The sequence below is a fragment of the Phoca vitulina genome, unplaced genomic scaffold (genome assembly GCF_004348235.1).
Source record: "Phoca vitulina isolate PV1807 unplaced genomic scaffold, GSC_HSeal_1.0 scaffold12, whole genome shotgun sequence".
NCBI lineage: Eukaryota > Metazoa > Chordata > Mammalia > Carnivora > Phocidae > Phoca > Phoca vitulina.
The window spans coordinates 38,477,257-38,493,144 of NW_022589715.1; the positions used below are offsets into that span (position 1 = coordinate 38,477,257).

The 15,888-nt window shown below is 40.8% G+C and overlaps 1 protein-coding gene across 2 annotated transcripts in view; it reads left to right on the plus strand.

Moving 5' to 3' along the window:
* The first annotated feature begins 1,920 nt into the window (after window positions 1–1,920).
* Window positions 1,921–15,888, plus strand: part of EFEMP1 (EGF containing fibulin extracellular matrix protein 1) — a 59,880-nt gene continuing 45,912 nt past the window's right edge. Inside the window, exons 1-5 of one of the 2 annotated variants that reach the window (XM_032410952.1) lie at window positions 1,921–2,029; window positions 2,774–2,814; window positions 3,334–3,421; window positions 8,090–8,138; window positions 8,299–8,712. In XM_032410952.1, the coding sequence (XP_032266843.1) occupies window positions 3,341–3,421; window positions 8,090–8,138; window positions 8,299–8,712 (544 nt within the window). In that variant the 5' untranslated portion in view covers window positions 1,921–2,029; window positions 2,774–2,814; window positions 3,334–3,340. The remainder of the gene's footprint in view (window positions 2,030–2,773; window positions 2,815–3,333; window positions 3,422–8,089; window positions 8,139–8,298; window positions 8,713–15,888) is intronic. The other variant, XM_032410954.1, reaches the window with a different exon arrangement.

Consider the following 15,888-nt stretch of genomic DNA (forward strand, 5'->3'; position numbering starts at 1 on the left):
TACTACCCAGCAATAAAAAGGAATGAACAACAAGGATGCATCTCAGAAGCATGCTAAGTGAGGGACGCCAGACACAAAAGAATACCTACTCTAGGATCCATCTATATGAACTTCTGCTGAGAAAAAAACTGCAGGAGGCTATCGTAATAATCCAGGTGGAAGATGCTGATTGCTCAGACCAGGGGTTAACAAAAGAAGTGATGAACAGTGGTCTGATTCTGGATATATTTTGAAGATGGAGCCAAGAGAATTTTCTGAAGAATTGAATATAAGGTGTGTGAGAAAAAGAGAAATCAAGGTTGACTCATGATTTTGGAGCTGAACAAACTGGAAAGATGAAATTGCTATTAATCAAGATGGTGAAGCAGGTGGATAGAGTAGGCTGGGAGAAAGGGTGAGACTCAGCAGACCTGGTAAGTTTGAAATGCCCATTAGGTGTACAGATGAAGATAACAATGTCAGCAGTTGGATATTCAGGCAGGAAGAGTTCCCGGCTGGAGATAGAAATTTGGGAGTTTCAACCCACTTTTTCTGGGGAGAGGGCTGAAGATAGAATTAAAAAAAAAAAATAGAAGAAAATGTCTGGACAGATCTTTTTACCATACAAAAGGTAAGTTTCCTTTTTTTTTTTTTTTTTAAGTTTGGGGGTCATTGAGACTGGGAAAACAAACTTATTTGAATTTTAGTAGTAAAAGTCTTCAATACTACTAGCAAAATCCCACATACTTATGTAAGCTTCAGGGCCAGGAAGCTCTTTTGATCTTGCCCAATATTGTGTGGCTTGCAACCAATCTGGCAAGGTCTAGACAACCCACTGCATACCCCAGAGATAAGGAGAGAGGCCTCCACCCAACAGCCTCTCTCTCTTGCACTGTCTACCACCTTCTCCGCCATTGGCCAGCAGAAAAGGGGAAGGAGCTGATCCTCTCTCTCCCAGCCTCTGTCTCCTGCTTGGGGTCAAAGTCCTTTAGTACCTTCAGTTGGCACATTGTCTCATTCATGAAGTTGTATGTGGCTGTTTGCTTCTTAGAAGACATGACTGCCTTAGAAGCAAACTATTAATCTGACTGTAGAGTTGGAGCCTTCGGAGATAACAGCAATCTGTGTGGTATGATTTGAAGAAGCCAGAAAAAAAATTTTTTTGCTCTCCAGATTCCCGAAATTCCACTATTAGTATGAAAGGTGAAAATGAAATGCCCAACTTTGAACGACCAGTAGTGGGAACTCCTGCAAGTGAACCAGTGGAGAGAAGAGAAGCAGTAGGTAAGAAAAAGGGCCCATAAATAGGGGAGGTTTTGAGACCAAAAACAAACGTGACCTCACAATTTTGTTAACATGAGCTATACCTGGCCCATTGCCAACCCTGGCACATAGTAGGTCAAAAATATTTGTTGAATGAATTCTCTTTTTTCTACATTTGAAGAAGCAGACCCTCCCCCACACAAAAATAAATAAATAAATAAATAAATAAATCATCTTAAAGAAAGGGCAAAAAGAACCAGTCCAATGAATGGGGTTAATTAACTGTCCTAGGATTCACTTATTGGAAAAAAATGTTTAAGCAATTTCTCAGGACCCTGAGCAGCTCTCTGGGAGAGATGTTTTCCTTCTACGGGGCACGAGATACTGTCCTGAAGCCTGGAGCATCACCAAGGCTGATTCAAACCCAAGACCTCACATGCCAAGCATGCCATCTTCGGCCTGGGGTTCCGGCGTGTCTGGGAACTGGGGTGAAGGGCTGGCAGAGGAGGGCAGGCGCCGCGGCAGCGAGGGCCCTCGGAGGAGGGGGCGCAGACTCCGCTGCGCAGAACGCTCTCCCGCCCGGCCTGCAGCTCCCGGCTCAGCCTTTGCGCCTCCCTCAGCTTTCTCCTCCGCCCCCCCTTCGCCCTCCCCCTTTCCCTCCCTTTCTCCTCCTCCTCCTCCTGCCGCCGCGGCCGCTGCCAGACCTCGCCAGTTCAGACCCACCGGGCTGCCCTCCCCTGCACTCTCCCCTTGCTGCCCAGGCCCGGAGAGCAGCGCGGCCGCGCAGGTAGGAGCCCCTGGCGCGCCCAGTGCCCGCCGGGCCGCGCGCAGGGAAGTAAGTGGGGTAACCTCAGGGGTGCAGGGTACCCGAGAACTGCCCCAGACTGTGCAGGATCTCTCAGGCAGAGAGGGAGGTGGAGGTGTGCGGTCTCGGAATGCGATCTGTCAGCATGTGCGCGTACCAGGGTGACATCTGTTTGGATGGGCAAGTGTGTGCGCGCCGACAATCAGCCGACTGGGCTTTGCCCTTAAACGAAGTTTTCAAAGTTTCAGGGGGCTAATGTACGAGACTTAAGCCGCAACTGGATTCCACAGGAGCTGGCTAAAAGCGGGAGCGCAGAGCAGCTCCCGAGGCTGCAGCCTGTTAACTTAAAAAAGGGAACCTCACCTCCCCGGGGGAGCCAGGCCGGCCGCCTGGAAACTAGTACCTCGGGCTGCGGTGTGGTCCCCGGGTTCTGGCTCCAGGCAGCCCGATCCTCGAGGTAGCGTGTCGGGTACTAAGGGACTGATAAGGCACAGAAAATCAGACGCTTTGGGTTGCTCCTCCATACAACCTGGGGCTTTCACACAAAACTGCGCGCAGAGAACGGCATGGAAATGCCACTTTGAGGGTTTGTTCTGGGGGATATGAGATGGAACTCTGAAGGGCAGGTATTCTACTAGGGGAGGAGATTGCTCTTTGAGTTTTGTTTTGGTGTTTTGTTAAAAAAAAAAAAAGTTTGAGGCCAAGGTAATTCATATTAATTCACAGGTATTTCTGCTGAGCTGTGCGAGGAACTTCACTAGCTGGAGGTGAGCATATAGGGAAAGCCTTAATGTTCAAGGAATATGAGATTTGCTAAACCCCACCTCCCCTCTATGTGTGTGTGTGTGTGTGTGTGTGTGTGTGTGTCTGTATGTCTGTTTCTCTCTCTCATACACACACACACACACACATACACACAAATGCACCATCTCCTTTGAAATTAATCACCCTCTATTCTTTCCCTTCCACCCCTTTTCTGGAGCCTGTTGTGTAGGTGCAGTATAAAATGCTGGCTGAATATCCTTTGTATATGTTCAGCGCAGCTGGATGGAGTAAAGTGAAATGTAATTCTGCAGCCCTTTTACAGTCTTTGGTGCCTCGTTTGGCCCAGGGTAGGTTGAGGAGGAGGAGGGGGAATGAGAAAGTAGATTGGAAATTGGGTATGATGGAACCTCAGCCTCTCCCTCCTGCCCTTCCTTGCTTATTACGGCACAGCTAAAGTTTTGTTATTGCCCTGCCCCCCGCAGCAATTACTAAGCATCAGTTTGTCCTGTGTTTTCTTTGAGATTCACGATGTTGAAAGCCCTTTTCCTAACTATGCTGACTCTGGCGCTGGTCGAGTCACAGGACACCGAAGAAACCATCACGTACACGGTAAGGGGTGATGGAATTTGAGATAAGTGCGTTCAGCGGGATTCTGTGACACAAGGGAGACTTTATCCACTCCTGCCAGTGTATGTGGGCTGTAGGCTGTGGAGGGTAATAAATTAAACAACGCTTTAGTACGGTTCACATTTAAGATTTGTTTAAATTGCCCGTCGTCTCTCCAAAAGTTCATTTAGATCACCAGTTGAGATAGGGACCAAAATGTAATGATTTTTGCAAGACCGAAAAAGGAGACCCCTTTAAAACAAAAACCAAAGTAAGCTCCATGTTTCCAACACATCCAATACATTAATGAGGGTAAGGAATTGGAAAGCCTGGATTCCTATATACATGCAGCTAAAACCAAAATTTGCAGAGTAAAACAAGTCAAATAAGATCAAACATCACAAAAGCACATACATCATTTGTATATGTGACTTATGTTCTCATGAAGTGGCCTTTATTGAATTTATAAAGGCTATATATTCATTTATAGTATAACTGATAATTCATATAAATGCCCTTCAGGTAGAATATTTGTGCTACCAGGATGCAGTATTGGCTAAAGTGGTCCTAAAATGCACTGTGTGAAATTTGATTTTGCATTTTCTAATTAATTGCATCTGATTATTTCCAAGTAATATCTGATTAATTAGTTGATTGCATGGACATAACCAACGTATAATAAAATATTGAAAACATCATCTGACCCATCCCACTATCAGGAATGGATATGGTGAGAACAGAGGGCAGTACTTACTTCACTTCCAGTGAGTTTGTTTGCACCTCGTTTTCTGTTTTCTTTTTTTATTTGTTTGATTTTGTTTTGTGTTTTCTAGTCTTTAACCGGTGTCATGAGGCAAGTGACATTTGTCCTGGATCACAATATGAAAAACATATTTTTCTACTTGCTCCCAATTTAAAATGAAGTAATCCTACTCAAAAGAATGTGAAAAATTTTTGAAAATAAAACTCCTAAAAGTGAGCTAATGTCAATTACTGATAATAAACATTATCTCACTTTTTGGTATCCTATTATCCCCAGAATGTTAGTATTCATCTGGAAAATGTTCCTTGTTGTTGTTCAGATCAACTATAAATCAAATAGGGTTTCACATAAATATTTTGTTAAATTAATGATAAATGTAGTTGCTTCCTCTGCTGAAGATAAATAAAGCACGAGAAATGAATACATGTGTTGTTTATCTTCAAATGAGAATGTTTTGTTGTTCAGGCTAAACTTACTACCTTCTTAGGGAGCTAAAGTTAAATTAACTACCCATTTTTATAGTCATCCAATAAAATATTTTATTGCTTTTACAATTGCTTGTTTATACCCCCTTCTCTTTGGTTCATCAACTAAATCACATTCATCTTTAGCAGAGAAAGATCCCTGTGGATTAAACACTAGAGTTTTAAACCACTAACTAGGGATCATTATTATTATAGCAGATTTTCCAGATATGACATCCTTTTTGTTCTAAAATGAGGCCTATTCTCTCTTGAACTGTTTATGCCTAATAATTCATGGTTAAAGAATAAGATGTAACTACTTTGTGAGTACCCCATTGTGGGGACACTATCTCCTTTCATTTTCACAGCAAAGGTTGAGGTAAGTGGTATCATCTTCCTTTCACCAATAGTAGAACTGAAGATCAGAGAGAGTATCTAACTTGCTGAAGGCCACACAGCCAGCAAGTGGTGAAGCTAAACTCAGTCTAGGCTTGTTTAATAGTAGATCCATATTAAATGTACTGGAACTAAATACCCAAAACAATCTGCATGTCTTCTCTAGTTAGCATACAGATTATTCAGTGAACTGTCATTGTGCCTGGCTTGAAAGATACTTTTTGGAAGGTTGAGCTCATATTCACAAGACAGCCTCATATACCCCTTCCATTTTATTTTTTTTAAAGATTTTATTTATTTATTTGACAGAGAGAGACACAGCAAGAGAAGGAACACAAGCAAGGGGAATGAGAGAGGGAGAAGCATGTTTCCCGCTGAGCAGGGATCCCAGGATGTGGGGCTCGATCCCAGGACCCTGGGATCATGACCTAAGCTGAAGGCAGACTCTTAACGACTGAGCCACCCAGGCGCCCCTACCCCTTCCATTTTAAAGTTAGGGTCCATTCAGCCATTTATTTGCCAAGTAGCTACCATGTGCATAAGCTGTTCTTACCACCAGCAAAAGAATTCAAGGTTATTTGTTTACTAAGAAAATTCAGACCTTCACCTCAGGGAATTTACTCAGGGAAAATACTGTTGAGAACTACAAAGTTCATAAGCAAGTACAAATATTATAATTATGCTGATTATACAAGTTGCTAAAGATATAGAAAAGCAAGGAAGGAATGTCAGTACTGGCATATTGGAAGAGGTCGAGTTCTGTGCTGAATCTTGAAAGAAGTAATGATGTCAGATTAATCTAGAAAGGCTGAAGAGGCACCTGAATCAGAGAAAGTGACATGATCAAAGTCTAGAGGTAAAAACAACCAAGACAAGTTGAGGAGATGACAAGCTTAGATGGGCTGGTGCTGGGTAGTGGGGGGAACCTGGAGATGGCAGAAGTGGGAGTTGAGAGGTCTGCAAGTCAGTGTGAGCTCTTAAATGTAGGAGTAACATAATCAAGAGAGCGAGAGGGATTGTCATGGAGGCTGTGTGGAGCACACAGTGATATGGAGGACAGCCAAACAGCCTTGCCTATTCATGAAGTCAGGAAAGCTTATACCAATGTGGTAGATACAGAAATGGACACGAAGTCAGGAGAGCTTGAAAGAAAATAAGTGGAAAAGTCAGTGTGGATGTTACAGTTATAATCCGAGGTCCTAAGAAAGGTGGTGGTGCCTTGGACAGGTTGGAGAAACTAGAAAGAATTAGCTTAGGAGATAAAGTGAGTTTAGTTTTCACCCTGTGAAGTTTCAGATATCGCTAAAATATTTAAACTGAGCTCTCTGTCTCCATTCAGCTATTTACTTGCCAAGCATCTGTTGTGTGCATAAGCAACTCTCAGCTCTATTAAAAAAATTCAAGTGTATTTGTTTGTTCACTCTACTTTTGCTCAATCTTTCCTGAAGCATCTTCCTCAAATCTGCATCTGGTCACATATTTTCCTGAGCTTAAAAATGCTTCAGGGAAAAAAATAAATAAATAAAATTCTTCAGGGGCCTCTTATCACATATAGTGGCATTTCTCAAGAAGTAGCTTATAGGCAACCTGTGTCAGAATCACCTGGGATGCTTGTTAGGAATTCAGATTCCAAGCCTCCTACCCAGACCTACAGAATCTGATCCTTTGGGTCAGCATTTTAACAAGCACCCTGGGTGACTCTTAGGCTTGATCATAAAGCTTGAGATACACTGACATTCAAGGTAGGAATTGGTTCCTGCCTGTCCCTCTAACTGCATCCCCCCCACTCAGACTACTTCCAGCTCCTTCTCTCTTTAACAATGTTGCACCTTTGCTCACGTGGTCCCTCATCCTAGAATTCCCACATTCCCCTGGAAAGAGCCTCTAAGGCCCAATTCACTTGTAGCCTCCCCCATAAAGCCTTCTCTTCCACCCTGTCATGCCCACACACAGCCCTGGACAGAGTCCATCACTCTTTGCACATACATGCTTGTGTCACAGCACCTGACATCTTGCTCCAACTTGTCTACCTGTCTGTCTCCTCTTCTGATCTGTGAGCCACTTGAGGACAAGGACAAGGTCTTCATGACCTTTTGCATGCCCAGGGACTAGAATGGTGCCCAATAGGAGAAGGTACTCAGTAGATGGTTTATTTAGTGAGTGAACTAGAGAGGACTGGTAGGAGTTAAAGCTAGGAGGCAGGCCAGGGTGTGAGTGGGAGGCTTGGGACTCAGCTGAACAGGAATAAGGAAAGGCAGGTGCTGGAATGCTCTAAGAGAATTGAGAGAGGAGGGGAAGAGTCAAGGGCTGAGAAAAGGAACTTGTTTTTGTTGTTGTTGGTGGTGGTGGTGGTAAAATTTATAATGTGGAAGAAGGGCAAATAAAGCAAAAACGGTCATTCAGAGAGATTAGAGAAGATCAGTATTGAGACAGAGAAAAGAATTCCGAGATGGTGATGTGCAACTGTACCAAATACAACACAAGAGTTGAAGCAGGGCGCCTGGGTGGCTCAGTTGGTTAAGCGACTGCCTTCGGCTCAGGTCATGATCCTGGAGTCCCAGGATCGAGTCCCGCATCGGGCTCCCTGCTCAGCAGGGAGTCTGCTTCTCCCTCTCCCGCTCCCCCCTCTTGTGCTCTTTCTCTCTCTCACTCTCTCTCTCAAATAAATAAATAAAATCTTTAAAAAAAAAAAAAAAAAAGAGTTGAGGCAGCTGGTGATTGAGAAGGGAGCCCTGAAGTGGTCCAATGCACAGATTTGTAGGAAGGAGGGAGGGAGGGAGGGAGGGAAGGAGGGAGGGAGGGAGGGAAGGAGGGAGGGAGGGAGGAAGGAAGGAAGGAAGGAAGGAAGGAAGGAAGGAAGGAAGGAAGGAAGGAAGGAAGGAAGGAAGGAGAAAATCTAGGGAATGTTAAACTACCCATCTCATCATCTATCTAGGACTCTAGAGCAAGGATTGTTGCCATAGGAATGAAGCTTTTAGAGTGACTTCTTAGGAAGTGAATACACCAATTAACTGTCTCCTGGTCCCATCTTTGATGTTTTCTTCACAGCAATGCACAGATGGATATGAGTGGGATCCTGTAAGACAGCAGTGCAAAGGTGAGCCAACTTCAAAGACTTCCCTTCTGAACATAGCTTTCTGTCTCCATCTCATGTCACTCTTGCTGTCCTGTTTGTATCTATCAAAAAGGCATGAGCATATATTTACATGTTCAGAGTTCCCTCTAAGATCCCTGATTTATTTTATTGTTGACCGCAGATATTGATGAATGTGACATTGTTCCAGACGCTTGCAAAGGTGGAATGAAATGTGTCAACCACTATGGAGGATACCTCTGCCTTCCTAAAACAGCCCAGATTATTGTCAATAATGAACAACCTCAGCAAGAAACACCCGCCGCGGAAGGCGTGGGTGCAGCGGCCAATGCAGCTGCCACGTCGGGGACAGGCGCTGGGGGCGTGGCGGCCACCGGCATGGCAGCCAGTGGAGTGATGCCCGGGGGCGGCTTCGTTGCCAGTGCAGCTGCGGTGGCAGGCCCGGAAGTTCAGACTGGCCGAAATAACTTTGTCATCCGGCGGAACCCAGCGGACGCTCAGCGCATCCCTGCCAACCCTTCTCACCGGATCCAGTGTGCAACAGGCTACGAACAGAGTGAGCATAACGTGTGCCAAGGTAAGCATGACTTACTATGCTAACGAGAATGTTCTTGTCCAAGTGCACCTCGTGGTGATGATGGTAACAGCTCACGTTTACCGAGAGCTTCCCACACGCCATACACTGGGCTGAGGGCTTTGCCTGAATTATCATTTAATCATGGCAAAAATCCTAAAAGGGGGTTGCTGCCTGTATGGTCCTCATTTTGCAAATGAGGAAGCTGCGGCACAGTGGTTCTCAATCGTAGTGGCACCTACCTACAGTCACTTGGGAGCTTTTAAAACTTCTCCATATCCAAGCCACACCCCAGCCCAATTAAGTAAGTCTGGGAGCGGGGGTGGTTCTGGGCATCCATATTTTTTAAAGCTCCCCACGTGGTTCCAGGGTGCAGCCAAGTTTGGGAACCAGGGTTCACACAGGTGCTGAGAGTAGAACTCGCTTTCAAACCCAGGCAGGTAGAGCCAGGGTCACAGCTCTCAGAAGGAACAGCCAGATTATTCATTTGGACTTTGAAATTGTACTGTCAAGCTACTCCCTAAATGTCCTCGTTTGGGTTCTCAAGCTTTCTTTTCATTGAACTTGCCACTAATTTATTTTTCTCACTGAGGAATAAAGAAATGGGACTTCTGTTTCTCGTTACCTTTGGGGGCATCTCCCCCACTCACATTTATATCTTTTTAAGTTCTCATCTGAGTACGTTTTGCTTATATCACTTGCACCATGGCACCATCTGCTTGGGTTTTTCTGTTTATTTTCACAAGGAGTACACATCATTGTGTATTCTAGAAACAGCTGTAGACTCATGCTAGCAAAATGATAAGAATCTTGGGCTTTGAAGATGTGTAGGATATTAGCTAACTGGACTGTGCTAAGAGATTTTGTTTCCATTTTCCTACTTAGCAAACCCTTTCAGATCTGCCTGGTGTGGAGCTCATTACTGAGCTGGGCCATAGGAGCCCCAGACTCCTTTTGCACTGCCAGGGGCTGACAGAGTAGATCCCATATTACACCACAGGTGCCTGGTACACATTGGCCAATGGAAAGGGTCCAGGAGTTTCTAACCTTCTACTTGCTCATGAGTGAGGACGACAGCATCTGCCTCCCTCAACACTGAGGGGTTCAATCAGGATCACCTAACTGCCGCATTAAGTGAAAGAAGCATCTTCTGTTGCCCTGAGATGCTGCCCTTTATGTGCCGGTTTTGAGTTTTATCTTCTGTATGAGATAGATTTCAAATGGCTTATATATGAAGGACACCCATCATGCCCTGACTTTTATTATTTTATATTTTGTGTTCAAATTTTTAAGTACCCCACATCAAGAGCTAACCCATGCCGTGATGGTGTCACTTTTCAGAGGGCGCATCATATTAGCATCTGTTTCGTGTTACTGTCATGAGTCAGAATTCCAATAATGATGATGAATGCTTCAGCATCTGCTTGATATTCCGATATTTAATTTAAGGATTATGTCAAAGAGATAGGCTCATGAGGTTACTTTATGTATATGTGAGTGAATATTGATAAAAAGTATCTTGAGTTTATTTAAGATAGCAACTTTTAATTGTGTTATTTAAATATATAGTTGGATTGGAAGGTTTGGTGGTGTTTTTCCTGAAACTGGAAAGTTATGCTGAAATTTTTTTAAGTATTGACTTTTATATACTGAATTATTTTTCATGCTTCAGATGTATATTTTAATGGTACTTAGGAGAAAAAAAAACAGATAAATGAATGGGTCATTTCCCAAAGTGGCTTATAGTCTATCATTGATGATTGTGGTTGAATTCAAGAACAATGCCTAGAACTGAATGAAGAAGTTCTAGGATAGAGCTATTCAAGACTTACAACATTCATTGGTTATAGTAGAAACTGTATAATAAAATGTGAATAATAAAAATGAAATCCTATTTAATTTTTCTTAAAAATATTTAAAACTACCTTACAAAATTACTTTTCACAGATTAAAACATTTGTAATTCTTCCGTGAGAACTTTTTTCTTTAGTTATAAGCTAAAACTATTAAATGCCTTGCTTACGATAGATGCTAGAAACATACTTAACTGATTGTGTGCACACAGGGTATTTCTAACCCAACTGTTCTACATAATTCAACCAATTTCTAAAACTTGGGATTGGGGTCTGTATCATTGAAAACAGGGTTAAAAGTTTTTTGGATGACTTAAGGCTTAAGTTGGATTTCTTCCCACCTCACAATTTTGCAAAGTGCCCATAAATGTGGATTTACTTAATTGTTGATAAAAGGGGGTTATTTCATATGATAACAACAGGATAATCTGTCTAGGGAATCTGACTAACATAAGTGGAGTCACACTTGTGCCCGTTTATTATTGAGCTAATCAAACATGCAGTCCAGCTTCTTCTAATTGCCTGCAGATGCATGACATTCTCATTCCAGGCCAGCAGCACAAAATAATGTTTTATAACCAATGTGAAAGTGCGGGGACCTCTGCTTAAAACAATAATGTGCTCCAAGGACTTATATTTCTGACATCATTGTGGAGTTTGAAGAGCCTTCTGTTTTAAAAGAGATCTCCACTCCCTTTTAAATGTTTCATACTATGCCCAGTAATCCAAACACATTTACCATGGTTGCTGGATCAGAATAAATGAATGCCTGCAGATGAGTCATATCTGTATTAAAATTATTTCTTTCTTCCACATATATTTTTCAACAGGTACAGTTTATCATTACATAACCTAAAGCTGAGGACATTTTTTATGTAATGGCTGAAATCTGTACTGTGCTTCATTGTTAAAGTCAATTGTACCTTTGAACACACTATTACCAGTTACAGATGGCGCCTAATAATTTAAATACCAGTAGATATTTTAAGTGTATTCTATTTTATAAATATATTTTTAAAGATTTTATTTATTTATTTTTAGAGAGCGAGATAAAGAGAGCAGGGGTGGGGGAGGGCAGAAAGAGAATCAAGCAAACTCCCCCTGAGCATGGAGCCCCACTCAGGGCTCGATATCACAACCCTGAGATCACAACCTGAGCCAAAATCAAGAGTCAGATGCTTGACTGAATGAGCCACCCAGGCACCCCTATTTTATAAATATACTTTTAACCAACTGTCTGTGTTTTAACATTCAGTGAAAACATGATTTTTTTTTTTTACTCCTTTTCATGTATTTGTCCAGAATTTTTCAATTTTGTTCAAAAGGAAGAAGTTTAAAAAGCAACATTACATCCAAATATCAATTCACACTGAGGAAGTTTTTTCAGACAATTTTTGCCAACCATGGCTGATACTAGGGGAGCAATTTGCACTGAGAATTTCAAATGACAGGCGCCATCCTTGGCAGCTATAAAAATTACATGAATATCATTTTATTGTCCCATACCTGGAGTCATGTATAAATAAAGGTTTAGAAATCATTTCTCTATGAGCTATCATCTATGTAAAAGACAACAGATATTCATCTGCTCCAAAAGGGAGGTGAGTGAATGGGAAATATATTATAACCCATTAATGGATCACTTTATTTTTCTACAACTTTATTGCATAGTCTCTGTGTATCTTCCTCAAAGGCAATGGATTTCAAAATCACTAGTTCAAGTTAAGAAAGGATTTTTTAAAATCATATATAACTTTCTAAAAACCTCATTCTTGTAGAAAAAAAATCATTTGGGAACTGGCAAGTAAGAAGAAAAAGCATCAATTGCCCAATTTGAAGAAATTTGTTTACTTAATTGAACTTACAAAAAAATTAAACATAAAGTATTTTGTATAGCTGATAATTAAGCCATTACTAAAACCAGTCAGGATTTACAGGTATCATTACTAACTTGCCAAAGAAACTGCAACATGAAAAAATCAACTTGATACAAATGCCTAATGAAGATGATTATGGAGCCAAGCCAAGTGCAGTACCTGGCTTGTATTATATAAGGTATAACTGAGAGATGTGAAAACACAAACTAGGGTTTCCAACTGTCTCTGTTTACCCAAGACTATCCTGGTTCGAAAACTGAAAGCCCCGCATTCCCAGAAATGCCTCAGTCCTGAGCAAATGGGTTGGTTGATCACCCTAGCACACCCCCAATAATGGAATCTCTTGCACCTCACAGCCAAGAGTGAGAAAGTCTCAACGTTAAAGCCATTTTTTCAGGTTAGGGCATTGTTTGTCCAGTGAAATTTGTTCTTTTAATTTGTTTTGAACTTTCAAAAACGAATCTTCACTGATTTTTAAGTACCTGGACATAGCCTTTCTTTGCCGTTGTCAGGATCCCACTTGCCAGTTTGTCAATAAGCTGGTTTCCACATTGTTCTAGACTTTGCATGTACAGAATACCTAGACATTAGCACCTACATACTTAGATACATGTCATAACATAGATAGTTCATTTTTCCACATTTCTGCTGGGAAAAAATGTACCACACAGCCAAATTAAATATCATGCTTCAACTATAAAGGTTTTTTTATTGTAATTATAACTTTAATTAGATATCCAGTACAATAATGAAATATGAATTTTTAAAGGAAGGGAGTTGCTATTATGAAATTAAATTTGGAAAACCTGATGAAGGTGAATTGTTTAAAATTGCTGTTGAATTAGTTTTAAAGCAAGAAACCTTAACAAAATTAAGGAGAAATTATAATTCTAATTCTACATTTGGCTTGCTTCACAGGAGTCTTTTTTTCACTTCACTTTAGAGAAACTGAAACCTGAAATCATATACTATGTGTGTGATGGTGATTTTTACATAAAAGACAGCAGGGGTCTTATTAACAAGACCGTGAGTCCATTTGTTTGTCAAATTTTTTTTAAAAATTAGCTGTATTTTAAATGATTTCATTTTTATCACTATTGTCTGTGATTCAGGAGCAACTAAAAAAGCTAAAGAAAAAAAATTGCCTTTTTATACAGCCTAAAGGAACAAAAAAAATTATGTTCAGGGTTTAAAAAGCTCTACGCTGTTGGGTATCACCTATTATCTTTTGCACATTTCTTTATAAACATAAGGATAACTAAAATACTATTTTGAAAAGGAAAGAAGTTATTATCTATACATCTACTTTTAAAAAGAGAAACTTGAACTAACATGTACAGATTCTCAGATGCTAGGGACGTCTTTCTTTGACTTCTTTCATTTGAAATTTAAATGATCTCATATCCAAAAGAGGATTTATAAATTATAGTTTAATCAAGTGGCTTAACATACCTGGCATTGTCATAACAAAAGAGCTTTCAAACACTACCCTTTTTTTTTTTTTTTTTTTTTTTTGATCCTCACTAATGTCATTAGGGTTTCTCATTGCTTTGGTTAGTTTTGTGAGGAAATGCCTAATTTTTGTTATGTATAATTATACAACCCAGTGAAGAACTCTGATCTTAGAAAATAGATATTTTGCAAAAGGAAGACTATAATTGAGTAAATTATGATATTAACAGAAATGAATACTTCAAGCAGAAAGGAAAATGGGTATTTAGCCTGCTTACTGCTTTTCATTGTTTTTAGTTGTTAATTGCCTTTGAGTATCTAAAAATTCTCTAAAGTCATGTAAATAAATGGGGGTCCAGTTTATAGGGATAACTTAATTACTTTTTAAATAAGCTGATGCAGTGCAATAGAAGTAATTGATTTTCTCCTGAAAAATCTAGCACAGTTTCGTAATTTACTTTCCCAAATACTATAGTCACTGAATGCCTAGTTAAGACATTTCTAATACAGGCGCTTGGGTGGCTCAGTCGGGGACTCTTGGTTTCAGCTCAGGTCATGATCTCAGGGTCAGGAGATCAAGCCCCACTTCAGGCTCTGAGCTCAGTGGGGAATCTGCTTGAGATTTTCTCCCTCTCCCTCAGCTCCTCCCCCTTCCTCACGCACAAGTGCTGTCTCGTTCTCTCTCAAATAAATAAATAAATCTTTAAAAAAAAAGACTTATTTCTAATATACATTTGTGAACAGTATGTATATGTATCTGATTCATGCACACTCAAGAAGTGTCCTTAAAATTGCTTCATAAAAATTGAATGGCACCTATTTGAGGTGAAAGGATGAAAGAGGTCAGTATGATCACACTTCTGCAACAAAAGACTATGCTGTATAACCACGTAACTCTATGATGTCATAGAGTGTGGTCCCTAGACTAGAAGCATTAGCATTATCCAGTAATTTATTAGAAATGCTAATTCCGGGTCCCGTCAGACCTACTGAATCAGAAACTCTGGGGATGACACCCAACAATCTATGTTTTAACAATCCTATGATTTTGATGGGTGTTCAAGTTTGAGAAGCAATGACCCAACTTAACCTTAACATCAGAAAATTGCATTCAGCTACAAAAATCAGAGGGTAAGGTCATAATACTTTACATGGAAAATGTGAAGTAGGAAAAAGGAACCATCAAAAATATATATATTCTGTTTCTAGGATAGAATATTCTATTTTACTTCTCTCACCTTTCTTATTGTCATCAGTCACCAGTACTCTGATTCTTAAACATGAGCAGTCATGAGTCCTAGTTAGTAGGGTATGATATGTGCAGTCTAGAGGAAAAGGAAGCATCTAAAGAAGGAAACGAGACCTTGCATCTCTCTATAAACCTGCAAATGTGAAATACCATAGCAGTCCTTAAATTGTCAGTTGGTGAAACTCTAAGTTCTGCTCTGGCTATGGTAATGGTTGGTGCTAACAGATACTCATACCTTCTATAGGCATCCCCCTTATGCTCACAGCACAAACTGGTGAGATGAGATAATACTGTCTGGAGGTTTAGTTCATGCAGAGTCACAAATGAGGACCTTGGCCTTAAAGCATCTTTCATTTACCAAAGTGATAGGAGACCCTTCCACTACCAGATGCCCAGCTAACATCTCATTCTATTTAGAGTCTGTGAATATCATCAGATATTAGAAGAGTGTTCCCATAGTGTCTTCTGTTCAATTTAAACTTGATCAAGGATTTACTGCTCATCAAAGACAAGATTCTTGTTAACACGAATTAACACTTAATCTGTGGAATGAATTTCCCTCTCCCTGTAGCAGCAAAAAGAAGCAGATGACAGTAGCATTGCAAGCCTGGGTAACTTCAGGAATGTGCACTGGTTACTGGCTCATTATTTCTTTCTCCAGCAGAAAGTCTCAAACCGCACTCTTTGAAATCAACAAGTTGCCCCATTTGTAAGGATTGCCTTTACACTTGCTGAATTACTGGCACAA